The sequence below is a fragment of the Polypterus senegalus genome, chromosome 13 (genome assembly GCF_016835505.1).
Source record: "Polypterus senegalus isolate Bchr_013 chromosome 13, ASM1683550v1, whole genome shotgun sequence".
NCBI classification, from domain to species: Eukaryota; Metazoa; Chordata; class Cladistia; order Polypteriformes; family Polypteridae; genus Polypterus; species Polypterus senegalus.
The window spans coordinates 7,148,331-7,176,030 of record NC_053166.1 but is presented as its reverse complement, the minus strand read 5'-3'; the positions used below and the strand labels follow the sequence as shown (position 1 = coordinate 7,176,030).

Below are 27,700 nucleotides of genomic sequence, written 5' to 3'. Positions count from 1 at the left end.
ATGCTTCAACAGAAAAGGGTCTTCAACAAACCGTTGCCTCAAAATTGTGTTTATCTAAAATGACTTTGCATGCTCTGTAGCATTACTGTTACCCTTCACTGGAACCAAGGGGCCTAGCCCAATCCCTTCCATAAGGGCAATCTAGACGAGAACGGGACGTTCAACCCAACAAAGCTTGCGAAGAGTACTGGTGTGCTTTGTTGGGATGAATTGCCCGTTCTCGTCTAGATTGTTCTAAAGAAACATCAAGTCGAGTTTTGAGGGTCCCTAAAGTCCTACTGTCCACTTCACTACTTGGTCACTTCCAAGTGCTTGGGGTTCTTTGTGTAAAGAAACACTTCCTAATGTTTGAGTGAAATGTCCCCTTAAGTTTCCAGCTGTGACCCCGTGTTCTTAATGAACTAATTTTAAAATCCCCTGGACTCATTCCCTTCATAATTTTAAACACTTCAGTCATGTCACCTTTTGATCGTCTTTTCCTTAAACTGTAAAGCCTCAGCTCTTTCTTCATAATTCATCCCCTGTAGCAACAGAATCAGCCGAATTGCTCTTCTTTGGACTTTCTCTAGTGCTGCTATATCTTTATGGAGACCACAACTGCACACACAGGACTCCAGATGAGGCCTCACCAGTGCGTTATAAAGCGTTACGCCTCCTTCACCCAATTTTACAGAAGGTGTTATGCAGTGCAGAAGGGTAGCATTGACCTGCCGTCTACTAATCCCTGACACATCTGTCAGACTGATTGATAGTAAAGTGTAACTCATCATTCCAGAGGACACGTTTTCACTGCTCCGGAGTCCAATGGTGGTGAGCAATGTCGGTGGTCCTGAAGGGCCCAATTAGCCCAATTGCCTAATAAGAAGCCAATTTTTAATTGTAATTAATGAAATACAACGAAGAGGGCAAACCGCACAGGGAAAGGGCAAAACAGAATGAAGTCAACTAAAGAGAATTAAGCATTTAAATCTCTAGCAAAAGCAGAAATATTTTTAAATGTCATTTAAATGTAAAACTCATGCTGAATGTAGAATAAGAGAGAAAAAATGGCAGCTAATTAAATGAGATCAGTTATCGATTATCGCCACCGATTGTGAATCTGGTTGGAACAAAAACCTGCAGCCACAGGGGGTCCCCAGGACCGAGTTTGAGAAACGCCGAACTAAAGGATTTGATGCCTTAAAGCAGATTAGAAATTCTCAGCTGTTCACTTTTTTTCCCATTCACTTTACTTTCAAAGGTTTTATTAAACCAGACAGGTCACAATGGTTTTAATTGGAACAAGTTAGATGGAGAATTGATGGTTCTTTTGTTGTTCGCATCTTATTGCTAATAAGGAGCAATAAAAAAAACACTGAACTTAGTGCAGTTAAGGGTGGGAAATGTTAACAAGCTTGTCAAATTAAAATTTGATGCAATCAGTGGCTGCATCAGCAATAATTGAGTTCTCAAAATGAAAATGGGTTGGAACAAAGTCCTGCAGCCACTGCGGCCCTCCAGGACTGAAGGTGACGGCTTGGTGTTTTGCGTGTAGTGATCTTGGTCTTGGGTGCAGATCCTCAGCCATGGAAACCCTTTTCAAGAAGCTCTTCTAGTGATGTTGCTTCCAGAGGTAATTAGGAACTCTTTTTCCGAGTGATGCAACAGTGAAATGGATTTTTATTTTTTATTTTTTTTTACTTTTTTAAGCACATTACTCGCTTTAGAACTCGGCAGCACTTTGAGTCTACTTCGTAGCTGAGTTGTTGTTGTTCCTTAATACAATACAATTTATTTTTGTATTGCCCAAAATCACACAAGGAGGGCCGCAATGGGCTTTAACAGCCCCCCCAATCCCCCTCTCCCTCCCCCAGCCTTGACTCTCTAAGAAGACAAGGAAAAACTCCCAAAAAAAGGAAGAAATCTTGGGAATGGCAATTCATAGATCCTCAATACCCTCCCTCAGAGTTGTCGGTGGTCAGCACCTGTGTGTATGGGAGGCACTCGTGAGGCCCATTCAGCTCGGCTGATGAAAGGCGTCTGGTGATGCCACCTCTGTGTGGTTGCATTTTGATGATTGAATTGTAGCTATTGGTTTTAATAATAATAATACATTTTTTTTATATAGTGCCTTTTCAGGTGCTTCACAGAGTCTCAGATTTATGTAACAATCGGATATAGATGTTTCCCAAATAGAACATTATAACAGATACAGGATATACAATACAATACCATTTATTTTTACATAGCCCAAAATCACACAAGGACGACTGCAATGGGCTTTAACATTCCCTGCCTCTTGACACAATAAACGGGATGATGGGTGGAATGACTGTAAATGATGGCTCCTTCCTTCTCACGATCTTAGTTCTATTTCTCTCTCTCCTCACTTTTCCTTTACGCTCCTCTAGTTTAAATGACGACAGTCCCGGGTGTAATTGGTGGAAAACAATAGGTGATTTCCGTCTTGGGGTTTAAGTCACCCTTCAACATTCTTCCACTTTTATCTTGAGGGAACATTTGCTGATACACTCATATAGCATAGCAAATGGGACGATGAAAACAAAACGCACTCCGCACAGACAAAAACAACATACAGTGGAACCTCAGTTCACGACCATAATTCATTCCAAAACTCTGGTCGTAAAACCGAGTTGATCGTGAACCGAAGCAATTTTCCCCATAGGATTGTATGTAAATACAATTAATCCGTTCCAGACCGTATGAACTGTATGTAAAAATATATATTTTTTTAAAGATTAGGCACAAATATAGTTAATTACACCACAGAATGCACAGTGTAATAGTAAACTAATGTAAAAACATTGAATAACACTGACACAAAACAACCAGGCTTCCTGCTCAGCTGCACGTGCAGACTTGCGCTCTCTCTCTCTCTCTCTCTCTCTCTGTCTCTCTCTCAGCAGCATGCTCGCTCGCTCGCTCGCTCGCTCGCTCGCTCTCTCTCTCTCTCTCAGCAGCACACGCTCGCTCTCTGTCTCTCTCTCTCTCAGCAGCACACGCGCTCTCTCTCTCGCTCTCTGTCTCTCTCTCTCGCTCGCTCTCTCTCTCTCTCTCTCTCTCTCTCTCTCAGTAGCACACGCTCGCTCTCTCTGTCTTTCACGTGCAGGCAGGCAGGCACGTGTGACCGAGAACAATGCAACACGTGCCGAAATCATCGGCGCGCACAAACTGAAAGGGAAACTGGATTGTTCATATACCGAGTGTGTGGTCGTGAACCGAGGCAAAAGTTTGCCGAACTTTTTGGTTGTGAACCGAGTTGTATGTGTACCAAGACGTGTTTGAACTGAGGTTCCACTGTATTATTATGTAGCCCCACTACATTGGTCATGTTATTCAAGACTTTTAATGGATGATGTCTTTCCAATGCAGTACCTGGACCAGATAAGGCAGACGGTGTTTGAGAACCTGAAGATGCTTAATCACGCGCCGAGTGTCCAGATTCACGACGTTCCTTCAGACTTACTGAGCTACGAGAGGACAGACGAGGCTGACCCAGATGAACGGGGATCAGAGGACAACTACTCAAGGTCAGGCCGTACCTCCAGGGTATCTTCCAGATACAGCCGTTTGAAGAAACGAGTCCTAAAATAAATATGCCAGCTGTAAAGGCTGCCTAGCAGTATCTGTACAGATGCACACTGCACCTCATTCATTCATGGGGCTCCTTCAGCTGACCCTTTGGTAAAGTTTGATCACATTTACACTTAACCAATAGCTAAATAAGTTCATTTCATGGCTTCTGACAAATAGGATTTTTTTTTGAAATTATGGGTTTTTGTTTCTTTTCAAAAAGCATGTCTTTACATTTATTTTGTATATTCTTCTTCTTCTTCTTTCGGCTGTTCCTGTTAGGAGTTGCCACAGCAGATCATCTTCTTCCATATCTTTCTATCCTCTATATCTTGCTCTGTCACACCCATCACCTGCATGTCCTCTCTCACCACATCCATAAACCTTCTCTTTGTCCTTCCTCTGTTCCTCTTGCCAGGCAGCTCTATCCTTAGCATCCTTCTCCCAGTATACCCCTCATCTCACCTCTGCACATATCCAAACCATCGCAATCTCGCCTCTCTGACTTTGTCTCCCAACTGTCCAACTTGAGCTGACCCTCTAATGTCCTCATTTCTAATCCTGTCCATCCTTGTCACACCCAGTGGAAATCTTAGCATCTTTAACTCTGCCACCTCCAGCTCTGTCTCCTGTGCCACCGTCTCCAGCCCATATAACATAGTTGATCTCACTACTGGCCTGTAGACCTTCCCTGTCACTCTTGCTGATACCCGTCTGTCACAAGTCACTCCTGACACTCTTCTCCAGCCACTCCACCCTGCCTGCACTCTCTTCTTCACCTCTCTTCCCCATTTTCCGTTACTCTGTACTGTTGAGTATTTAAACTCATACACCTTCACCAACTCCTTGCATCCTCACCACTCCTCTGACCTCCCTCTCATTCACACACATGTATTCTGTCTTGGTGGTCCTACTGACCATCATTCCTCTCCTCGCATATCTCCACCTCTCCAGGGTCTCCTCAACCTGCCCCCTACTCTGACTACAGATCACAATGTCATCAGCAAACATCACAGTCCACAGGGACTCCTGTCTAATCTCGTCTGTCAACCTGTCCATCACCATTGTAAATAAGAAAGGACTCGGAGTCGATCCCTGATGTAATCCCACCTCCGTCACTCCTACCGCAGACCTCACCATGGTCACATTTCCCTCGTACATATCCTGTACCACTCTTACAATACCAGAACTCCTCTCGATGCCCCCTGTCATTTGCTTTCTCCAGGTACACAAAGACTCAATGCAACTCCTTCTGTTCTTCTCTCTACTTCTTCATCAACACTCTCAGAGCAAACATGACATCTGTGGTGCTCTTTCTTGACATGACACCATCCTGCTGCTCACTAATCATCACCTCACTTCTTAACTGAGCTTCCACTACTCTTTCTCATAAGTTCATGCTGTGGCTCATCACTTTTACCCCCCTGTAGTTACTGCAGTCCTGCACATCCCCCTTATTCTTTAATATCGGCCCACCAGTACACTTCTTCTCCACTCCTCAGGCATCATCTCACTTTCCAAAATTCTGTTAAACAATCTGGTTAAAAGCTCCACTGCCATCTCGCCTAAACACCTCCATGCTTCCACAGGTAATATTGTACAGTATATTCATGGTATTTTGTTTTTAAAAGGAGTACTTGAACCAAAAACCTGATTTCATATCATGCTTACCCCATGTAGTTTGTAGTTATGGCAGACCAATTTTTTTAATCTTGTGTGTTTTCATGCAGAACAGAGATAGCAAGAGTTGCTCATACGCTAGGCATCTATGTTGACCAATGCTGGACCACAGTGAACAATATTTAAAACGTCCATGAAAGAAATTGTGCGTAAGTCACTTTGCATTGTAGCAAGCCTGCATAGCACTGCAATCAGATTTGCTTTCTGGACTGCTGTCACTATATTATAGGGTCTGGATGATGATAAAAAAAATATCTCTTTAGGCATTATAGTTGATGACTAACAACAACATTTATTTCTAGAGTACGTTTTCATACAAGTAATGGAGTTCAAAGTGCTTTACAAGATGAAGAAAGAACGGTTTATAAAATTAGGCAATAATAATTAACAAAGAATAAAGTAAGGTCCGATAGCCAGGGGGAACAGAAAAAAAAGAAAAAAAAAAACTCCATAAGGTTGGAGAAAAATCAAAACAAAATCTGCAGGGGGTTCCAAGGCCACAAGACCACCCAGCCCCCCTCTAGGCATTCTGCCTAACATAAATTATCTCAATTAGTCCCCATGGTTTTCAGACTTCACATGAAATATTTAGACGATGCTGGTTATGTGGACCTCTGGCCTTCAATCCAACAATGCATGGTGCCCTCGTCAGGTGGTAGGGGTGCATATCGCCACCCCAGAAAAACAGTAATCTTTACTCTCATTTTTTTTTTTTTAGACTTTAGAATTTTCCTACTTCCGTTATCTCTATACCCTGCTCTGCATGTGTATCTCAGGACTTGCTTCCAACGGTTATAAGTGTGACATGACTTGACCGCCTCGTGGGATGTGAAAATGTCTCTCTGTCTCGCTTCAAAAGATCTTTTCTTGTCCAAATTTTTTTATTTTTTTTTTTTAAATATGATAGAGAGATGTGGCTCTCAGTGCACACTTTTACCTGCAAGGCACATTGTTAGCCAATGGACAGGACTCCTGACCAATGGTGAGGGAGGAGTTCAAAAGCATGTCTGTTTTCGTTCATGAGAATATCTTAGTGAAAATGCCTTACATTAGGGATGTTGTCTCATCATCCTGTCCTAGACTCACATATGGGTTATGCGACACAAATAACGCAAGACTTTTTTTTTTCATGGACCTTTTAATACTGTTCGCTGTTGTCATAACACCATAATACATCTGAAACGTTGTTACCTCTGTTCTACATGAAGCCATGAGATTAAAAATCTTTTTCAGCCATCACTATTTATTTATGTAAAGAGCTTCTGTAAAAAAAAAACACTTTTCCCTCTGGGGACATATAAAGTTCTATCTGGCAGCGATGGTCTCTCTGGTTGCTTCTGGGTGTCTTTCCAACCCAAAACCATCCATAGTCATAGACCAGGATGAGCCGGGCAAATGAGGACACATACATACAGCAAGGGGTAGTGCAGTGCTTTTATTAAAATCCAAATAGAAAAGTGTTCAAAACAGTGCAGTGCAATCTTATGTAATAAATAAATAAACTATTAAAAAAAGTGTCTATTTGAAGGTTAAAATAACCATAATCAATATGTCCATAAAATCAAGGTTAAAATCCATGTGTCAGGAAACATTTCTAAAAACTCAATCCCTGGTGCCTCCTTCTAAAATTGACGTCTCCTCTGCTCACCACACATGGGACCCTGCAGCCAGAGGAGACGTCCTGCCCTCAGGCACAGACAACCTTTACCTCACAGGCTCGGGTCCCTGCTGTCCCATGGGCTCCCAGCAGGGCACCGCACGAAGCCTCCTGCACTTGCTGCCTCACTTTGGCATTACACAAGAGCAAGCATTGGGCCACTCCAGCTGCTCCAAAATGCTCTCTTCAGCCCCCTCCCAGGGGCTCCCCTCCCAGCTCCCTGCATCCTTTCTCTGCCCCCCGGTGGCTTCCGATCCCGCGGTTTCCACGATCTCTTTTTGTTTTTCTTTCAATCTCAAACGCTCTTCCTTTCTCTCCCTCTTCTTTCTGTTTCTCTCTGTTCCCTTCTTAGTCCCCTTGATTAATTATTTATCAGCTTGTTCTATGCCACAGACGATTTATTACACTATCTCTCTATCTATCTTATCTAGTGCCTTTCACATCTACTGTATTTCTCTATCTATTATATATTTCATATCTATCTATTTATCGCTATCTTTTATATAGTGCCTTTCAGATCTATCTATCAATTTTATATAGTGTCTTTCACATCTATATATCTATTGTATGTATCTCTCTATCTATTATATAGTGCCTTTTATATCTATCTATCTATTATATAGTACCTTATCTATCTCTCTATGTAGCTATTATATAGTGCTTTTCACATGTATCTATCTATACTAATAAAAGGCAAAGCCCTCACTCACTCACTCACTCACTGACTCACTCACTCACTCACTGACTCATCACTAATTCTCCAACTTCCAGTGTGGGTGGAAGGCTGAAATTTGGCAGGTTCATTCCTTACAGCTTCCTTACAAAAGTTGGGCAGGTTTTATATCGAAATTCTACGCGTAATGGTCATAACTGGAAGCAGTTTTTCTCCATTTACTGTAATGGAGATGAGCTTGAACGCCGTGGGGCGGAGTTTCGTGACATCATCACGCCTCCCACGTAATCACGCAGTACATAGAAAACCAGGAAGACCTCCAAAAAGCGCTGAAGAAAACATGCATTATATAATTGAGAAGGCAGCTAAACAATAAGAAGCGGCGAAAGTGACATATACAACCATATTCATGAGTTCTGCTACTGAAACAAAGCACGATGTAAACCTACACTTTTAAATTAAGTTCATAGACAGGCTGCCGCTGGCGTTTGTAATTTAGTGTCTGCCCATATAAGGCCGTCCGTCAGCGGCAATCCAATAGCAAACTCCCACTAAATATTCACGGGTGAAGGACTGTGCTTATGCAGAGGAAGATGAGATGGTCAGGGTGGTGTTTGACACAAACTCAGCGAAACTGCGAGAGAAAGTTTTAAGTGCCAGGACTAAGGTAACATTAAATACAGCCATGGACATAGCACGAGATGGCACCAGCACAGCTGGGAACCTTCGATGCATGTACACCGAGCGGCTCACGTGAACTGACGCAGTGCACAGATAAAAGCAACAGTTCCAAAGAGCTGAACAAAACCGAATTACACAATTGAAAAGGCAGCAAAAATATGAAGCGCCTGATACATACAAGCATATTCATAAATCCAGCTACTGCGGAAACAAAGCACACGTGGAAAAGTCAATGTCCCGCTAAAGGAAGACAGTGTAAAAAAACCCGTGCATGCAGTGTGTCAGGTCTCAGATAAAGAAGAAGACGAGCTGTTTATTGATGCAGTAAGAAACGAATCGAATGAAACCTGTCATCTTTACAACGATTGACAAACACGGAATGTAACTTGAACACAACACATCCTACAAATACGAACCTGATTGAAAGAAATAATGATAATCAAATCCTTGATGACAGCAACACTCAGTAACACTCACAAAACAAATACTGTATATTGACAGTCATGTTACGTTATTTTTAAAATGTTCCCTTTTCTTTTCTAGCTTTTTAACACACTACTTCTCCTACGATATGCGGGTATATATATATATGTATATATATATATCCCGATCTACATACTCGAATAATGGATACTTTATTCGCCATCAATGATTGTTTTGGTAAAGCCATACTCAGTGTATTCATTAGATGAACGGTAAAAAGTAAGAGCGAGGGAGGATGACTTATTGAGGCATGCAGGCTGTAGTCGCCAACTCTATCTGAATTGCGATCACATTTGAAAAATATATCTTTTCAAGTTCTATTTAGTCCATATGTGTCAAACTCAAGGGCGCGGGCCACATCCGCCCGCGTAATTATATCCGCCCGAGATCATTTTATATACTGTATTATTGTTATTAAAGCCCGGTATATGAAGCGCTGGTAACACAATAAACTACAGATCCCATAATGCAGCGCTTCAGCTGCCTTGGCCGAACACTTACCGCGTTAATCAAGTTTAGCTTATGATGCTGCAAGTTATTGCAAGCTAGCTCACACGATGCTGAAGAGAAAAGTTGATTCTGAAAATAGAGCCTTTAAAACCGATGGGAGGCTGAGTATATGTTTACTGAACCCGTGTGTCTCATTTGTGGAGCTAATGTGGCTGTAATTACAGAATTTAATCTAAGACGGCACTATGAGACAAAACATCAGGGTAACCTGAAAGACCTGAATGCAATGCAGAAGATACAGAAAGCAGAAGAATTAAATAAGAATCTGACACTTTAGCGGACGTTTTACCCGTGCACAATCACAAAGTGATTTCAAGTGAAGCTGCTTTTATGGGAGACACAAATGCACCAGTGCACCTTGCCCCACTTTCCCTGTTGCCAAGTAATGTTAAACCAAGTCGTCACTACGGTGTTCCCAAATCGCACTTTGCTGATAAACTGAGCGCACTGAGTTTGCACGGCGCTTTGGTGACTTTGAAGAACAAAAAGTCCGTCTACATGCGGCTCGAACCTTGTGCATGTTTGGTAGCACATATCTGTGTGAGAAGCTCTTCTCAGTGATAAAGACTAACAAAACAGCACACAGGAGTCGCCTCACTGATGAGCACCTGCAATCCATCCTGAGAATCTCCACAACACAGAACCTCACACCAAACAGAAACGAACCTGTGGCCAAAAAGATGCCAGGCGTCCAGCTCTAAAATGACATCTGAGCAAAGACAACTGAATGATTTGATTTGTTATTGCTGAAAGGAACACATTTTATTTATATTTCCAGGTTTTGTTATGCAGCATGTTCATATTTGAATTTGTATAATTTTGACTGGATATATTTTTATGGACAGCAAAATCTTTTGGGATATTTAAAATCTGAAGTTTATTTTTATATAAAATTACATAAGAGTAAAGAAATTTGAATGTTTGTTCTTTTAACGTTTACTTTATTTCTAACTTGTATAATTTAGACAGGATATATTTTTATGGAGAGCAAAATATTATAAGTTGTTTAAGGTTTGAGTTGATTTATTCAGGAATAATATTCCTGTCTGTTTTTACCATTCCTACCAAAGATATTTCTGTCGACTAAATAAAAATTCAATTAGAACAATTAGAACAATCTAGACGAGAACAGGCCATTCAGCCCAACAAAGCTCGCCAGTCCTATTCACTTGTTTCCTCCAAGAAAACATTTTTCGAGTTTTGAAAGTCCCTAACGTCTTACTGTCTACCACACTACTTGGTAACTTATTCCAAGTGTCTATCGTTCTTTGTGTAAAGAAAAACTTCCTAATGTTTGTGCGAAATTTACCCTTAACAAGTTTCCAACTGTGTCCCGTGTTCTTGATGAGCTCATTTTAAAATACAAGTCTCGATCCACTGTACTAATTCCCTTCATAATTTTAAACACTTCAATCATGTCACCTCTTAATCTTCTTTTGCTTAAACTGTAAAGGCCCAGCTCTTTTAATCTTTCCTCATAATTCAACCCCTGTAGACCTGGAATCAGCCTGGTCGCTCTTCTCTGGACCTTTTCTAGTGCTGCTATGTCCTTTTTGTAGCCTGGAGACCAAAACTGCACACAGTACTCAAGATGAGGCCTCACCAGTGCATTATAAAGGTTGAGCATAACCTCCTTGGACTTGTACTCCACAGATCGTGCTATATAACCTAACATTCTGTTAGCCTTCTTAATGGCTTCTGAACACTGTTTGGAAGTTGATAGCTTGGAGTCCACTATGACTCCTAAATCCTTCTCATAAGGTGTACTCTCGATTTTTCGACCGCCCATTGTGTATTCAAACCTAATATTTTTACTTCCTATGTGTAATTCTTTACATTTACTGACATTAAATTTCATCTGCCACAAATCTGCCCAAGCCTGTATGCTATCCAAGTCCTTCTGTAATGATATAACGGATTCCAAATTATCTGCTAATCCACCTATCTTGGTATCATCTACAAACTTAACCAGCTTGTTACTTATATTCCTATCTAAATCATTTATATATATTAAAAATAGCAGCGGCCCTCTCACTTACCCCTGTGGAACACCACTCTTAACATCAGCCAGTTCTGATGAGGTTCCTCGCACCATCACCCTCTGCTTCCTGTGTCTGAGCCAATTCTGCACCCATCTAAAAACATCACCCTGAATTCCCACTTCTTTTAACTTGATGCCCAACCTCTCATGTGGCACCTCATCAAATGCTTTCTGAAAGTCCAGATAAATAATATCATAAGCTCCACTTTGATCGTATCCTTTTGTTGCCTCCTCATAGAATTCCAACATGTTAGTAAAACACGACCTCCCCCTTCTGAACCCATGCTGACTGTTCAGAATAACTCCTGTCCTTGTCATGTGTTGCTCAATCTTATCCTTAATAATTCCTTCCATTAATTTTCCTGTGATGCTTGTTAAGCTTACTGGCCTATAGTTGCTTGGATTCCTTCTATTTAAAATTTAAATAGAACTTAAATACGATAGTTCATAATATCCACGCAGACTTGCACGTAAGAGCGGGAGTTATCCGTTTTAACAAGCAGCTTATTGCACTGATATGAAATAGCTGTGTGTGTATATATGTAGATATGTATGTATATGTATATATATGTTTATATATGTGTGTGTGTATTTATATATATATATATATATGTATTTGTGTGTATATATGTGTGTGTATGTATGTATGTATGTGTGTATGTATATGTATGTGTATATATGTAGAAATATATATATATATATATGTTTATGTGTGTGTGTGCAAATATATATATATATATGTTTATATATACAGTATATATATATACAGTATATATATATATATATATATATATATATATAATGACAGCAACACTCATCACTCACAACAGTGACAAAACAATTACATTGACAATCATGTTACGTTATTTTCAAAATGTTTCCTTATCTTTTTCATTGCTTCTTTAACACACTACTTCTCCGCTGCGAAGCGCGGGTATTTTGCTATCTATTATATAGTGCCTTTCATTTCTATCTATTATATAGTGCCTTTCATATCTATCTATCTATTTATCTTATATAGTGTCTTTCACATCTATCTATTGTATTTATTGTATGTGTCTATCAATCATATCGTGCCTTTCACATCCCTCTGTCTATTATATAGTGCCTTTCATATCTATCTTATCTATCTATCTATCTATCACATGGGGTAGCTAACATATGGAAGGTATTTTTTATTTTTTTGGGTCTGTTTTAACCTGCTTTTCTCCTTTTTTTTTTTTTTTTTAACAGACCAGAGCCAGCCAATGAGTTCTATGATGGAGACCACGATAATGATAAAGAAAGTGATGTCGAGATCTGAGGGACCGACTTTGGGAGGAGGTCGCCTTTTTAGTAGGTCCTAGGATGATAAGTGACTTGAACCCTGTTCCACTGGGAGCCCCTGCTCTGTGTGATGTCCACAACATTAATGTTACGCGTCATTCCAGTAACTGGGATATTAGGGACTGACATACAGCAAAATGCTGAGAGCTGCAGCGCTCAGAAATGGTACCATGTTATAGTTGTAATAGTTAACTGAAACAGCGCTCAGTAGAATAAATTTGATTTTATAGACAGCACCACCTTGAACCTTAATGTATCCAAATTAGATGAAAGGATACGTTAATTTGCCAAAAATGTCAAAGTGCCGAGGCATACGTTTATTTTACTTGGCACTTTTGGTTGAGTTTCAGTCCATTTATTCTCGGCCTGCTGTACTGTGGTTTCCAGATAAATGCACTTGCTTCAGGGCAGAACCCTTTGAAACATTTCTGTGAAGTATGATTTGAGTAAAATACGCCGTTTGTTTTTGTATACTGTATCTGTGGTAAAGCTCTGGCACTGAGTATACTGTACACTTTTGGTCGTTTTCTTTTTCTTCTTTAAATAACCAAAGGTCACCCTGAACAGGCAGCTCCATAGGCCTTAAAAGTATCGTGTCATTGACTTCTGAAATATTAATCAGAGCTACTTCATTATTTTTTTTTATTACATTGTTAATATTTTAAACAAGCATGTAAAGCTAGAGACACGTACAGTTCAATTCTTTCACATTTCTTTGATTCGAGATCATCATGCATTTCTCTTTTATTCTTGAGTTGTGTTAATGTTCTTAATGATAGGACTGTGGATGCAGCAGTTATTGGGGTCCAAGGGGGCCAGTCGGTCTTTTGGCTCAAATGCTGAAATCAAAGCCCTTAAGACCCCTACTGGGAAAAGAAATCACGGTTGTGCAAAAAACAAACACTTGATGAAAAGAATTTGTTTGGCTTGAAGTTATGACTTACGTGGAACTCTACCACAGACAGAATAAAGTTCTTATTTTTTATTCACTTTTTGTTGTCTTCTTCACGTAGTTTCTCATTATTGTGAGGGCCGTTGTAAGGCTTTTGCTCTCGTCCCACAAACGGAGGCTCTGATCAGGTGTGTTTTAACTCTTTCAGGGCACATGTCGACATTGTCAACAGGAGGGGGTTTGACGGTGGTAATCAACTGCAAACCGAGACAAACCCGCTGTGATGTTTTAGTTGGATTCTCTTGGTTAGGATGAAAGTTAGCGTCACTGCTTTGAACGAGATTCCCACCGCTCACTGGAGTAGCGAGGAGCAAACAACAGCAAAAATGGCATCGACATCTGGCGAGGGATGGAAGTGAATGCGTAAAGCAAACTACTCCGTGGACGATGTTTTGCATATTATTAGTGAATTGGACTCGGACTTGTCGGACTCCGATTTTAATCGAAAATGAATGTGAAGTGCTGAATAGGATCGTGTAGCCGACAAACCTATGGCAATATTTGCCTGGAAGGACCACCACTTACAATGACGAGAAATACAAACCAGATTGTGATGCACTGCAACCATGACTGCCCCCCGCAACCCACCCCATGAAGACAGCCTGGCAACCAGCCTCCTGCGCATTCCTGGTGGCCACAGCAACAGATGCTTTATGTTGATTTCTGTGGGAAACTGTTGTTTTGTGTTTTTTGGAAAAAATATTTATCCCTCAAAGTGTTAATAAGGCCAATACTGATTAGGAACTTCCTGTAATAAGAATTGTCCAATTCAAATCAAACTTTATTAGTCACACACAATTCAATTATGCACAGTACAACATGTGGTCAAGTGCTTAGTTCTGCTCGACTCCAAGACGGTGTGATGTAAAAACAACATAATAAAGACAGAAATTGAATACAAAAGTTTTTAAATAACTAGGGGGCTCTGCACCCCGCTCACTTCGCCCACCAACCCTGCTAGCCACTTCACGGATCTGCCGCTCGCGTGTGGGAAAGCAGATGTACAATTTAAACAGGTTGTTATTTTCATGGGAATTGTTACGTATGCATAACAGAACTAACTATTTTACATTACAGCATGTAATTAACCAGAGTAAAAAACAGTAAAATGTAATAAATTGAAAGAAAATTCTGTTTCATGTTGAGTTAGAGGTATTCGTTACGTGTTATGTTTTCGTTCTGTTTGGCTTTGAAATTAACACGCAAGTACTTATTAAACTTACACTTTTACTGTAAAACTTCAGTAAAAACAATATTTAGAATTAACTTTTCGTCTATCGCATTAAATTTTGATTCTGTGTTTTGTTTTGGTAGTGTATTATATTGCTCTACTTGCCCCTTTTGTATTATTAATATTTTTATTCAGAACACCTCAAATCTCACAGACTTACCGCTGTTTATAAGGTATTATTGTATATGACTGCTCCCCAACTTCCCTTCTACATGTATAACCTCAGGCAATTAGGTATAGTAAAAGACAAGCAGGAGTTAAGTTACAATTTAAACCATGCATTATTGATAATATTCATAAATAATAAAAATATGCAAAGTACATTTGAATATTGGCAACCATACAACCTGATTAAATGGTGATGTGTAGTTTAAGGCAGCACAGAGACTTGTTTGTTACCTAATGTCTCAAGTTAAGGCCGCATGCCTGTCTCAATATGGCTGCCGAGCTGTGCTCTCCATTGTGTTGTCCTTTCAGTTCATCAGTTTGGTAAGAGAGAGATGCTCCTTCATCAGATGTTAGTAAGAGAGAGATTGTGAGGTTAAGCAAGTAAATTTAAAGATGTTCTGTCCAACCCCTACAGCCAATAGGGCATTGTGGTACTTAAAGGCTTCTGATACAAGTCAATTCCAAACAGCCATTCTTCAGACCAATGGGGAAATAGAAGATCTTAACTCCTGCCACCCCCCCAAACCATATGTTAAGGTAAAGCTTGGCAGTTAAACAGCCTGGCTTTCTTGCAGGGGTTGAAGGGAGAGACTTTAGCAGAGAAACACTTGCCAAACTGGTATCAGGCTCTTCCCCCAAATCCTGCCGTAAAATTCAAACAGACTCAGTCCTGGTGGAGGGGAAGGGGTTCTTAAACCATCAAACCATTGCTGCTGTTATCAATAATGTAACACTAATATTACATTGCTTTGTCTAAGTTACAAATTAAGACATACAAAATATTTATCAAGTTATATGCAAAATCTCACATCACAACACCGTGTTTGGTCTTTCATCGTGACAACACAACGTTTAGCTGCCCGTGACTGAATTTAGTTTCTCTCTCTAATAAATAAACCGACTTTTTCAAATGTTTGTCCCTGTGATTTGTTAATTGTCTTTGTTAAAGCTATTCTAATGGGAAACTGTAAACGTTTTAATACGAATGGCATATCGAGAGCTCCTTTGGTGTCTCATGTTAGATGTACTACATTACCTTTCTTGTCGCCTGTTAAAATTTTACATGTCAGAATTGTTCGACCAATTTTAAATACTACTCATCTTGTCTCATTGCATAACCCATCACTCAGACATAAATTACAGAATAACATTATGATCCTTACATCCTTCTTTCAACAGTAATTCAGCCAGCAGAAGACCACATGGTGTTAGCGATTATAGATATTCTACATGATATTCTTAGTTGATGTTTTAATCTTCCACATCATCACCACCAACTCTTTCAGCAGAGTCTATTGATACGCATTTAATCAATCTGCTGTGTAACAGATCGGCAATTTTCGCGTTAATTCGTTACACTTCATCGTTGCTTGGTGCTAGGATTACCCGTGTACTTATTTCTTCTGTTGATAACCCATCAGGATTAAATTCTTCAGTAAGATTTGGACATGTAAGTCTTCTTTAATTGTGAACTTAGTGAGGAAAACTCAAAAATTTATAAGAGCTGAAAGCGCAGGAACTGAGTGTGACAAAAGCATTCACACCAATGAGAGGAGCGTGGGCGTGGTTTGAGAGGAGGGTGGGACTTGAAAAAAATTTCTTGGCAACCGTCTCGTCTCAAGATTTTCTTTTATAATAGAGAGATAAAGGTCAAGGCAGCAAGTGTGCATTATTTAAAGAAGTGTTTTCATTTTTCTAAGCGTAGATGCATATGATGTGTGAAAGTTGACAGTGGGGCATCATGTAGCTCTCAGCCTGGCCCTCGGACACTGGCACCAATTCTCTGATGGCAGCACACAGAAGAGGCCGCTGTTGGGATGTTTGGTGTCGCTCCTGATTTCACGTGCCCTGGTCCGGACGTCACTTTGTGTAACTGTCCTGGAAGTCAGTGATGAGTTCAGCAGAGTCTTGTGGTCCTGCTGCCTTTGGATTCCAAACCTGGTGGTACTCCTTACATTTTAGGGTATTTTCCATGGAGGATATGTTGAGGTTCTTTACAATCAACCTAAAATCCCATAGGCACCTGCGGTGGTAAATACTTTGTTCCTAATTTACCGTGGTTTTTGTGGGTTTGGACCTCATTAGGTCCTCTGTTATGTGGACACCTCGGTATCTGAAACTGTCCACCAGACTGACGTTAATTCTGAGGAGGCGGTTGTGCCTCTACTGTTTTTTTTCCCACCCAAAAGCCCTCAATCTGCTCCTTTCCCTTGCTATCATTAAGGAGACGACTGTCATCCTGACCCTGAGTGTGACGGACTCTCCACTTCATCCAGGTAAGCCCACTCATTGCTGTTGGAGATCGGCTGTGTCATCAGCAAACTTGACGATGATGTTAGTGTCACGTGTAGCCATGCAGTCATAAGTATAGCAGAAGACTCGGAACACATCCCTGTGTGGACGGTGAGGGATGATGAGATTATGGCCGCTCACTCAAAGCACCTTTTGTGGATGGGGGGTTCTACTTGCCGAGAAATTAACACTTAAACCGCCAAAACCGGTTATAGTCAGCTCCCAGTGCAATTTGCCAGCACACTGGAGCCGAGTATATTTGGTGACGTACATTTGTTGAACGCCAAACATCGGTTCTGCTACTTAACTGACCAGATCAATAGCCCTTTCCGTTTCATTGACTTGATGCTATACTCGGATTACAAAGTGTTCCTTTCATTTTTTTGAGAAGTTTATTATTAATTTGACTTGTTGTTGATGGTTCTTTAATGTACATCACTATAATCCTGGCCTTGCAGTTTACTCCTCAGATATGCATCCCCATATCGGAGTATATGAGACAGTCTGGGGGAGACCACTGCTGATTTTTATTAATGACATTAATTCTGGTGTAGTTAGTAAACGTGTCAGATTTCATAGGTGGCACTAAAATTGGAGGAATGGCAGACAGTGAAGAGTCTTTAAAAAAAAAAAAAGACCCGGACAGGTAGCTTGGAGTTTAATGTAGAAACGTTCTGCACGTGGGGCAAAAGGCACGTCCATTATAAATAGAAGATGAAGGACACCGAGATACAAAAAGGGCTGGGGGGGGGGACTAAGCAATATGCAGCAGCAGTTAAAAGGCAAATAAAATGTTGGGTTATATTGTAAAATCTTTTTTAATATAAACAGACTAAGTGATGTACAAGGCTGACCACGTCAGAATATTGTGTGTGCAATTCTGCTCAGCACACTCCAAAGAAAGATGGGGCAGCTCTTGAAGTGCCAGGTAGAGCAGCCCAGTGCACCATGGGACTTTGGGACGTATTTCACCCTGACAGACTGGTTTAGTGTCAAGAAGAGGACTTAAGCCCGGTCTTCAGAATGCTCAAAGGCATCGATAAAGTAGAACTGTAAACGACGAGTCGCGTAATCAAGGACCGCAGTACAAATTAAGGGAAGGTGAATTTAGGAGTGAAGCCCGGGCAGCGGTGGGAGTTTGAAGCAGAAACCCATGGATGAGATATTAGGACGGCTGAGCTGTTAGCTAAACAAACTGGAGGGTCTCCTCTCTTTGGTCAAATCGCCCTCGGTACTATGATCTGTTCTCTGGGAGCAGCCATACTGCATAACGTTGACCCAAATTAAACTGATGGAAATTGAGAACAAATGTCAAACATCCTAAAAAATAAAAATAAGAGCACAAAACTGAAGACTCACTTAGCGCTTAGACGGCAGCTGTCCTGCAGTGTCATTGCTGGGCACCTCTGGCACACACAACCAGCCAATGCGATTCTGCTGTCGTCACCCCCATTTCCTGTAGTGTTCAGTGTGGCAAGTCAGGCCACCACAGAGGTGCTCAGTGGGATTAAAGGAGCACCCACACAACAGGGAAAACCTGGGTGTTGGTGGCAGAATTGGCACTCCAGCCACCATAAAAAAAAAACCTGCCACTGGTTCCATTCCATTCCATCTGAACTACAACAACAACATTTATTTATTTAGCACATTTTCATACAAACAGTAGCTCAAAGTGCTTTACAGAATGAAGAATAGAAAAATAGAAGACACGATAAAAAATAGAAATAAGTCAACATGAATTAACATCGAATAAGTAAGGTCCGATGGCCAGGGTGGAGAGAAAAAACAAAAAAAAAAAACTCCAAAGGCTGGAGAAAAAAAATAAAATCTGTAAGGAATCCAGACCAAGAGACCACCCAGTCCCATAAATCAAACAGTCCTCTTTGGATTTAGGGTTCTCATGGAAGGACTTGATGATGATGGTCACGTAGACTTCTGGCTTTCAGTCCATCAATGTTGGAGCCTCATGAAGCTTTGAGTAGGTGGTGGTGGCGCAGGCCGGAAAAATAAACAGAAGAGAGAGTTGGGGTCAGTACGGATTTTAGAGCCACTATGAATAGTTATTATGAGGAAATTGAACATACAGAGTATCAGGATTAAGTTAAAGTGAAGTTATAGAAAGGCCATGTTAAAGTAATGTGTTCTCAGCAGTGTTTTAAAGTGCTCTACTGTATCAGCCTGGTGAATTCCTATTGGCAGGCTATTCCAGATTTTAGGTGCATAGCAGCAGAAGGCCGCCTGCCCGCCTCACCACTTCTTTTAAGTTTAGCTCTTGGAATTCTAAGGAGACCCTCATTTGAGGATCTGAGGTTACGATTTGGAATATAAGGTGTCAGACACTCTGATATATAAGATGGGGCAGATTATTTAAGGCTTTATAAACCATAAGCAGAATTTTAAAGTCAATCCTGAATGACACAGGTGACCAGTGTAGTGACATCAAAACTGGAGAGATGTGCTCAGATTTTCTTTTCCTAGTTAGGATTCTAGCAGCTGCATTCTGCACTCGTTGCAAGTGATTTATGTCTTTTTTGGGTGGTCCTGAGAGGAGTGCGTTACAGTAATCTAGTCGACTGAAAACAAACGCGTGAACTAATTTCTCAGCATCTTTCAGTGATATAAGAGGTCTAACTTTACTTATGTTTCTTAAGTGAAAAAATGCTGTCCTAGTGGTCTGATGAATATGTGATTTAAAATTCAGATTACAGTCAACAATCACCCCTAAGCTTTTTACCTCCGTCTTGACTTTTAATCCTAATGTATCCAGTTTATTTCTAATAGCCTCATTGTATCCATTATTGCTGATCACTAAGATTTCAGTTTTCTCTTTATTTAACTTGAGAAAGTTACTATTCATCCATTCTGAGATACCAGTCAGACATTGTGTTAGTGAATCACGAGAGTCGGGGTCATCAGGTGCTATTGATAAGTACAACTGTGTGTCATCAGCATACCTGTGGTAGCTCACGTTGTGCCCTGAGATAATCTGACCCAACCGGAAGCATGTAAATCGAAAAGAGCAGCGGACCAGGATAGAGCCTTGTGGACCACCATAACTAGTGTGGTGCTAAAGTGTCACCTGTCACATGGCTGCACTCGGGTCCTAATCTGGGATCCTGAGTTGGTTTGTCGGGTGGTGGGTACAGCAATGTGCTCTTGGCACCTGTTCTTAACCTCCTCCTCACACAACAAGCATTCAGGCCTCGGGCCTGGCATTGTCCTGCTGAGTGACAGGTCACCAGTGGCATGATGGCATTGGATCACAGCTGTCCGTCTTCACTACTCAGGTCCACAGGTAGACTCCAGTCAAGGTGTAGAAACATCTGAGCGACCAGCGCTAACAAACAATTTGAATATGCGGCTCAATGGGAGAGTTCAGTTTTCTTATTCTTAGTAATATTTGCAAAAAACGGTGGTAAACTCCAGTGTTTGATTTTGCCGTTCTTTTGTACTGAATTTAGCAGAACGTGACAAAATGTGAATAGAAAGACGAAGACGACACTCAAAGCGCTTTGCACAGAGAAGGGGGTGCCGCTTCAACCACTGCTCACGTGCAGCTGGCGCCCACCTGGATCATGTGACGCCAGCCATTTTGCACCAAAACACAAACCCAGCATGAGCCGGGGGGCCGTGAGAGGATTGAGAGAGACGGCCAGTGTGATAGGGGGGGAAGAATTGGGTGATCAGGAGGCCAGAATTTCGGGAAATGCCAGTCACTCTAAGACAGAGGCCCGGGGCTCTTTAATGAGCATACGGGCTCAGGACTGACTTTGGTTTTATGTCTCATAATAGAGATGGGGCCATTTTTACAGCAGTGACATTGGGATTCCCACATACAGACCACTGCATAAGCGCCACCCTACTGGTGTCACCAACACCCTCTCCACCAGTAACCCAAACAGTTGCTGGATGGTTTCCCCATCCAAGTACTGGCCAGGCCTGAATATGCAGCTGGTAGGGCTGCTACAACGCTTTCTGAACGCACCGCCTGTAGAATTAGCTTTGCTACCCATCTAAGACGGGCTGAAATCTTAATAAGCACTATAGACTTCCACAGTGACACTTGCGGAGCACCATGCTGTTATGCCATTTGGTAGGGGATTTGTAAAAGCAGTGGTAATCTTTGGGATGTGCCATCTGTTGGAATGGCAAATGCATTTTATTTCTACAATTGTTTGTGATGGACACAGACAGCCACCTCTCCCTTTTATTAAGCTGCACTAGCTATGATACCCATTTAAAATGGGTGGTAAACCTCAACATTGTTTGCGGTGCCCCCCTAAGAAGGCATTGTACTCATACAACACATTGCGTTGGACATTCCAACGGATAATAAAATGCACCACTACAAATGATGTGCCATTTGTTGGAATGACTAATGCAATGCGTAAGTGTCTGTTGTAGGAAATCGGGGAAGCAGCATTTGTTGCAGTGACACACAACGTGACAGACGCACGGATACACCGACACTTGTCCCTTAAATTGCTCTATCCCAGTTGATAAAAAGGGCACTTTGTTGAATGCATCGGTGGAGACATCAACAGCCATTCCGTCACGTTCATTTTAGTGAGTGGGGATCTCGGCGTAACGAACAACATTTATACCTCTTTGTACGTTCAAATTAAAATCACACAGAACTGAACCTGACAGAAACTCTAGTGCCAACTGAGATCATTACCCGCGAACGAGTTGCTCAATTCTCATTCAAGTGAATCACAAACTGAATCGTTTCCTAGGAGTCGTTCAGTTCTTGTACTCTTATGATCCTCAAGCTCGTGGGCTTCATTTAAACGTACATATTCACTGCTGTTTAAGATGAGTTATAGGGTTATTTTTTTGATGCACTTTATTAATCTCACGAGGGGAAATTGTCATTTGCTATGTATAGATGTGTTGACTACGCAAGAGGAGCAACTGCCACCAACCAAAAAATAAATAGATAAAAATCGGGATGGTCTCCTCTCTGCTGTCTCATATACTCAGATGTGGGGATGGATACTTGAGGAGTAAACTGCAAGACAAGGATTATAGTTTTATGTCATGTACTTTAAAGGACCATCAACAACAAATCAAATAAATACATTATTATTGTTATTCACCTGTTATCATTGGGAGTCGTCTCCCCTCGACTTTCTCATATACTCAGATGTGGGGATGTGTAACGGCCGACCCCTTACCCTGGATAAATTACTGAGGCTAATCTAGAAATGCCAAGCCGTACCTCAATCGACGTTTTAAACAGAAACACACAAAAGCAGATATGTAAAAACAGGTGGATAAATATATTAAATGAAATGTTAATTTCACACGTAGAAAATAAGTATATACAGTCATGGGCAAAATTATCGGCACCCCTGGAATTTTCCCAGAAAATGCACCATTTCTCCCAGACCATTGTTGCAATTCTAAATGTTTTGGTATACAGTCGATTCCGGTTCATCGGACCAGCCGCTTATTTGGACCGAATCCTAAAGAACTGAAACAGATCATATTACATAAGAACAAGAAGCCACAAGTCACCCGCGGAAAGTGGATGTAAAGCGGCTCAGCGACATCGGGAGGATCCCTGGGCTCCCCAGGAGAATTTATGCTAGGACTGATTGTGAACAGGTGCTTTCCATCTTGGGGGGTCCGGTCTTTCTCCATCATCCGTCCCCCCTGTATTTATGGGGACGACATTCACTGACGCACACATTATAAACAGCAAACGGGACGATGGAAACAAAAGGCACAAACATTGAAACCACTATCGGTATGTCGCCCCGGTAAAGATGGATATCTGAGGAGTAAACCGCAACACAGGATTATATTTTTTATATATACTAGCGGGCTGTGGCCCCTGCTTGAAAGTAAATGATGTTTCATGTTGCGTTGGAGGTATTCGTATTCGTTACATAATACAATTTTGTTCCGTTTGGCTTTGAAATTAACAAATACTTTTACTGTAAAACTTCAATGCAATGTTGACAGATTTAATTAGTTGTTTTTACTGAATTTTAATTCCGTGTTTGGACTTGCAGCGTGACAACGCAACGTAAAACTGGCCACGAGTGAATTCCGTTTCTCACTCTTTAATAAATAAAACGACTTTTTCAAAGCGTTGTCCCAGTGATTTGTTAATTGTCTTTGTTAACGCTATTCTAGCAGGAAACTGTAAACGTTTTGATACGAATGGCTTATCGAGATCTCCTGTGGGGTCTCACGTTAGCCCCTGAAGATGGACTACATTACCTTTCTTGGATACGTCCTCCTTTCAACAGTAATTCGGCCGGTGGAAGACTGAACAGTGTTTGCGGTTGAAGATGTTCTTCATGATATTGTAAGTTGATGTTTTCATCTTCCACGCCATCACCACCAGCTGTTTCAGCAGAGATACGCATTTAACTGATTTGCCGTGTAACCGATTGACAATTTTCACATTCATTCATTTGACTTCATCGTTTCTCGGTGCTGGGATTGCCCGCGTACGCATTTCTTCTATTGATAACCCTTCAGGATGAAATACATCAATAAGATTTGAACACAAGTCTTCTTTTATTGGGAACTTAAAGTGAGGAAAATGTAAAAATGTATAAAAGCTAAGAGAGCAGGAACTGCGTCTGACTAAAGCATTCACACAAGTGAGAGGACGTGTGGAGTACAAGTCACAGGAGGTTCTGCTCAATCTTTATAACACACTGGTGAGGCCTCATCTGGAGTACTGGGTGTAGTTTGGGTCTCCAGGCTACAAAAAGGACATAACAGCACAAGAAGGTCCAGAAAAGAGCGACTACAGGGGCTGAGTTATAAAGAAAGATTAAAAGAGCTGAGCCTTTACAGTTTAAACAAAAGAAGATTAAGAGGTGACCTGACTGAAGTGTTTAAAATGATGAAGGGCATTAGTCCAGTGGATCGAGACTTGTATTTTAAAATGAGTTCATCAAGAACACGGGGACACAGCTGGAAACTTGTGAAGGGGAAATTTCACACAAACATTAGGAAGTTTTTCTTTACACAAAGAACGATAGACACTTGGAATAAGTCACCAAGTAGTGTGGTAGACAGTAAGACGTTAGGGACTTTCAAAACTCGACTTGATGTTTTCTTGGAGGAAACAAGTGGATAGGACTGGCGAGCTTTGTTGGGCTGAATGGCCTGATCTCGTCTCGAGTGTTCTGATGTTCTAATTAAAACGGAAAGGATTGAAAGGACGGTGGGACGTGAAAAAAATCTCGTCTCAGGATTTTATTTTATATAAATAGAGAAGTACATTAAAAGAACCATCAACAATAAATCAAATTACTTTGAACAATGTATTAATGTAGTATTAAAAGTTGAATAAATCTGACTATGCAGCCGCACGAATGAAAAATTTGCCATGATAATTTTATTTTGACAAACAATTCAGGTCAATGACCACTTTCAGTAAGCAGAAGGGGGTCAAAAGTAGCAAGAGACATTAGTAACGCGTGTAATGTCATACTTGTACACAATTTCATTTACATAAAGCAAAAATGTTCTCAAAATATGTATGCATTACCATTTGAACGTCAATCGGGAAAAAAAAAAAAACGCGATTATCTCAAAAATCGGTCGTTTTTCGAAAATATGGAAAGCGACAAAAATGCTTTGAATGCGGTGCTTCACCATAACATGATGTGAAATAATCAAATTAACAACATTTTTGAGTAAACGTTTCAGGTAAAGTTCCACTTCTGGTTAGTGAAAATAGCTCAAAAGTTAATCGATTTCTACGTTTTGTATCAAATACGTGTATGCAAAATTTGGTTGACTCCAGTGAAAGCGTTCAAGGTATTGCGTTTACACACACACACACACACACACACACACAATTCTAAAAATGGTATTTGACTCCAGGAGGTCTAAAACAGACGTTGAATTATTGGAGGTTTACGATACTTTCCCTATACTTTGTTTTATTTAGTTACATTCCCCTAAACAATTCATTCGATTGCGTAAATCAAAAAACATCAAAAACAGTGAAATGAATCAACGTGCCCGTCCCCAATTCAGTTTGCCAGTCATTAATTTTCCTATACAGTCGTCCCACTTAATACTATGAACCCCCCCCCCATCTCTACTGACATTCTCGTACCACACAATGCGGCCGGATTACTAAATTGTCACCATCGTCACTTAGACTTTCTCCAAGAACGCACCGCGGTGGAGCCCCAGAACTTCTTCCAGTCCTTAAGAAATCGCCAGAGGTTTCCAGGGTCAAATGAGCCAATCAGGATTGTTACAAAGCCACATGGACCGCCCAGATGATTTCATTGGTGTATACGCAGTGGGCGTGGTGGGCAGTGCAGGCTCAGTACTTCACCCACAGTGTTCATGTGCGCCCTCTGCTGGATGCTCATGTGTAGCAATTTCAAGGATAGCAGCTGGGAGCCTCCACCCTGGAGAGGAGTTAAGTGGGCACCAGTAGAGTCCAGCTGCAGACCTCCAGGGTGAAGCCCCATTGTGGGATGGTCACCTTACTCAAATAAAAACCACGAGTGTCCATTAAGTCAACGCCATCTCCTTGGAGTCTGGTAGCAGTCCAGTCCGGACCTCCATTTTGAGAACATTGGCCAACTGTCACTTTCAAATGACACAAAGGAAAGAAAAACTGAAGTCAGTGGGTGGAATCAAACCTTAACCTTTATTGTGCCTTTATTTTATTTTATTTTATTTTAGTTTACACAGACAGACGAATATTCAAGTGCAGCTTCCCTTCACTACTGCTACATCTAACTGGTACTAAAAACCACCTCAGGAAGACTTGAAGGGTCCTTCAGTGCCCACCGTGCTTTCAAACACACCACACATTCTCTCTCCCCCCACCCCCTAATAGGGTAATAAATAAATAAAATCGAGAACTTCATTCGTCAAAACACAATTTGGGCACTTCTGGAATTGGGGCTCAAGTTTATGGCGTCACTTCTGCGTCGTACAAATGACAGAAAAAAACAAGAAATCCAAGCCTCACACTGCCAAAGCTACGTGGAGCGATCAGAAAAAGCACAGCGGCGAACACCTCAGCTCTTTTAGTCAGCGCGCCTTCACATTTAAGAACAAAGTCAAGCAGGATAAAGAAAAAGAAAGATTCAGGGGAGCTGGGGGGGCAGCCGCACTGAACGAGTTTCCCGGCTGCTGCCGTCGAGAGAACAGAAGCTCCGCAGTTCCTTCACACGCCACCGTGTGGTGCTGCTCTTCAGTCTACAGCTCGTCGCTCTCGTGCAGGGGGGCGCGAGGAGAAGAGGCGTCCGGACTCCGCAAGCCCCTCATGTCGCCGCCTGGTCCTCCAAGGGAAGAAAACTGGCTGAAGGTCGGCCTGACGCGAAGCTGCTTGGCAGTGGCGGCTGGTTTGGTTATACGAGCTTGGAAGAAAAAAAAAAATTAATAAAAAAGGTAAAAACACACGGAGTGGTTACGGGACTGGGAAACTAAAACTAGGGAGCCATGACGACAGGGGAGTGCTTAGGGCAAATGGTTCAATCATTCATTTTAGCAGCTTTTACGCTATTTACGGTCACATTCCGTAATGCACTTATTGGATTTTGTCCTATGTATTCCTCTGTGCAGCATCAGCAGTAGGTGCCCAGCATGGAGGACAGCCAAGTAGTTTTGAGCCTTTGCCCGATAGGCACCACCACCCTGTTCACATTCTGTTGACCAACCCTTCCATTTATACAAAGGGAAAAAAAAAAAAAAAACCCACAACAAATACTCACAGCCCACGTCGAGACGGGCATTGCAGGTCGACATGCCGCAGTCATTGATGGCGGACACCGTGTACCAGCCAGCATCTGCCTTCTCCACCCGCTCGATTAACAAGCACAGTCTGCCCAGGCCGTCTTCATACAGGCTGTGGACGAGAGCAGATGATTAGGAATAATCAAGATGACTAGGGGGCTCTGCCCGCTTCGCTCGCCAACCCCCCCGGTCAAGCGCCATGCACTAGCCACTTTGCGGATCTGCCGCTCACGGACGTACAATTTGAACAGATTGTTGTTTTCATGGGAATTGTTACATATGCATAATAGAACTAACTATTTTACATTACAGCGAGTAATTAACCAAATTAAAAAATAGCAATAAAACGTAATAAATTGAAAGAAAATGATGTTTCATGTTGCATTAGAGGTTTTCGTTGCGTTATACGTTTTCGTTCTGTTTGGCTTTGAAATTAACACGCAAATACTTTTTAAACTTACATTTCCATCCATTATCCAACCTGCTATATCCTAACTACAGGGTCATGGGGGTCTGCTGGAGCCAATCCCAGCCAACACAGGGTGCAAGGCAGGAAACAAAACCCAGGCAGGGTGCCAGTCCACCACTGGGCACACACACACACACACAATTTAGGATGACCAATGCACCTGACCTGCATGTCTTTGGGAGGAAACGCGGACACGAGGAGAACATGCAGACTCCACGCAGGGAGG

The 27,700-nt window shown here is 41.5% G+C and overlaps 2 protein-coding genes across 6 annotated transcripts in view; one reads left to right on the top strand and one right to left on the bottom strand.

Annotated features, from left to right (window-relative positions):
- The window catches only part of hdac3 (histone deacetylase 3), a 75,052-nt gene extending 60,247 nt beyond the window's left edge, over window positions 1-14,805 (top strand). The window contains exons 14-16 of one of the 2 annotated variants that reach the window (XM_039774226.1): window positions 3,373-3,530; window positions 12,532-12,633; window positions 13,725-14,805. In XM_039774226.1, the coding sequence (XP_039630160.1) occupies window positions 3,373-3,530; window positions 12,532-12,601 (228 nt within the window). In that variant the 3' untranslated portion in view covers window positions 12,602-12,633; window positions 13,725-14,805. Of the gene's footprint in view, window positions 1-3,372; window positions 3,531-12,531; window positions 13,614-13,724 lie in introns of those variants that run through there. The other variant, XM_039774225.1, reaches the window with a different exon arrangement.
- Window positions 14,806-25,892: 11,087 nt separating this feature from the next.
- The window catches only part of myot (myotilin), a 120,195-nt gene continuing 118,387 nt past the window's right edge, over window positions 25,893-27,700 (bottom strand). For all 4 annotated transcript variants that reach the window (XM_039776238.1, XM_039776239.1, XM_039776241.1 and 1 more), the window contains 2 exons: window positions 26,984-27,117; window positions 25,893-26,629 (listed from right to left, as the gene is read on the bottom strand). In XM_039776238.1, coding sequence (XP_039632172.1) covers window positions 26,469-26,629; window positions 26,984-27,117 — 295 coding nt within the window. In that variant the 3' untranslated portion in view covers window positions 25,893-26,468. The remainder of the gene's footprint in view (window positions 26,630-26,983; window positions 27,118-27,700) is intronic.